This window comes from Elephantulus edwardii, unplaced genomic scaffold, assembly GCF_000299155.1.
Source record: "Elephantulus edwardii isolate Elephantulus edwardi_28Jun2011 unplaced genomic scaffold, EleEdw1.0 scaffold00350, whole genome shotgun sequence".
Lineage (NCBI taxonomy): Eukaryota > Metazoa > Chordata > Mammalia > Macroscelidea > Macroscelididae > Elephantulus > Elephantulus edwardii.
In genome coordinates this window covers 334,773-336,702 of record NW_006400100.1, presented here as the reverse complement: position 1 = coordinate 336,702, position 1,930 = coordinate 334,773, and the positions used below count along the sequence as shown (strand labels likewise).

The 1,930-nt window shown below is 44.6% G+C and overlaps 1 protein-coding gene across 1 annotated transcript in view; it reads right to left on the bottom strand.

Moving 5' to 3' along the window:
- Positions 1-1,930, bottom strand: part of IFT140 (intraflagellar transport 140 homolog (Chlamydomonas)) — a 63,203-nt gene that overhangs the window by 59,551 nt on the left and 1,722 nt on the right. The window contains exon 2 of the mRNA XM_006901906.1: positions 1,074-1,295. Within this exon, the coding sequence (XP_006901968.1) occupies positions 1,074-1,295 (222 nt within the window). The remainder of the gene's footprint in view (positions 1-1,073; positions 1,296-1,930) is intronic.

The following is a 1,930-nucleotide window of genomic DNA, read 5'->3' as shown; positions in this document are numbered from 1 at the left end:
ATTAGTGTTCAAGGCCTCAAACCTGTTCCTGAGATGATTCTGAAATTCAGGTGGTATGAAATTAAAGTCATATTTTGGCTCCTGTGGATTCGGTTTAATTTTCCTCAGCTTCAGCTTGAGCTTGCACATGAGTAGTTGGTGGTCTGTTCCACAATCAGCTCCTGGCCTAGTTTTCACAGCTGATATTGAGCTTCTCCAGCGATTTTTTCCACAGATGTAATCAATCTGATTCCTATGCATACCATTTAAGAGACATAAAACCTTGATGGCTGGGCCAATTAAGTATCATCATGATGAACAGAGAAAACATTGAAGTTGTCAAAGATTTAATCTTATTCAGATCCACAATCAACATTCATGGAAGGAGTAATCAAGAAGAAAGTTAGAAATAAACAAAATAAATAAACACTGCAATTAAAAAAAACCCAAAACAAAAACAAGACACATGGCATTGGGAAAACCAACTACTAAAGACCTTTTCCAAGTAGTCAAAAGCAAAGATGTCATTTTGAGGAGTACATCTTAATCAAGCCAAGGTATTTTCAATTACTTCCTAGGCATGTGAAGGTTGGACAAGGAGTAAGGTAGAATGAAGAATTATTGATATCTTTGTCTTTTGGCTTTTTTCTTTTCTTTTTTTTAATTATTGATATCTTTGAATCATGTTGCTGGAAAAAAGTACTGACTACACCATGGAGAAACAATCTGTCTTGAAAGAAGGGCCGCCAGGGTGCTCTTTAAAGACTGGACTGGAGAGATGATCTCACATACATTGGGTACATTATCAGAAGAAACAAGTCCCTAGAGAAGGACATCATGCTTAGAAAAGTAAAGGGTTAATGAAGGGACAAAGACTCTCAGATGGACCGATGGAGCATCTGCAGCATTGGGCCCAGGCAGCAGAGATATGGCTGGTGGGGGACCAGGCTGGGTTTCATTCTGCTGTGCATGAGATCACTATGAGTCAGTATTGACAATTTAGCACCTAATAACAACATTTTCCCATGTTAAGATCAATAAAGACTTCCAGAATCCCCTCCAGCAGTGGCAGTGGCCAGGAGGACTCTGCTCACCTTGTCCCCGGACACCAGGAAGTACCCGCTGGTGCTCCAGGTGAGGATAGTGACCTCTGCTGTGTGCGTCGGGGGCACGGCGTGTTGCTCCTTGTCCTGCTTGTTAAATAGGACCACTTCCCCCGTCTCCCAGCCAACGGCCAGAACCAGCCGCGTTGGGTGCCAGCACAGGGATGTCACTTGGCAGGACCGCTCCATGTGTGTGTCTGGCACGCACTCACCCTGTGTGGAGGAGAACAGAGGGACACTCCTGCTCAGGATGATAGTAGCTGGCCAGCTGGGGAAGGGATATTAGCTAGGAGAGAGAGTGCCAAGGCCAGTGTCATGGCCACCCCTTGGGAAAGAGCAGACTCTCCTGGAGGATTTTCTCAGCTGTTAGCCTTTCTCCTGTGGAGCTGCTGGCTGACCTTTGACCTCTGACCTTTCAGATAACAGCCCAGCACCACCAGATGCCTCCACATTCGGACTTCTATTACATTAGGAACTTTGACCTCCATGAGAAGTGGCAATGGGTGTCAAATGTTTTCATCATGAATACCCTAGGCTTTAGGGATCTCATCACACACATAAACCCACACCCACACTCATCACAAATATGTAATACCATACACACTGTACACGTCTCTCCCCACAATACCACATCAGACACACCCCACACACATACGTATACCAGACACGTCATATACACACACACACCCCTCCCTACACCACCACACTATACACACATATCCCCCATATATACATATATATACACAAATATACACAAATACACACACATCCCCACACCACCATACAGTGCACATACGCATCCCTTATACTATATACACACACACACACACACACACACACACACACAC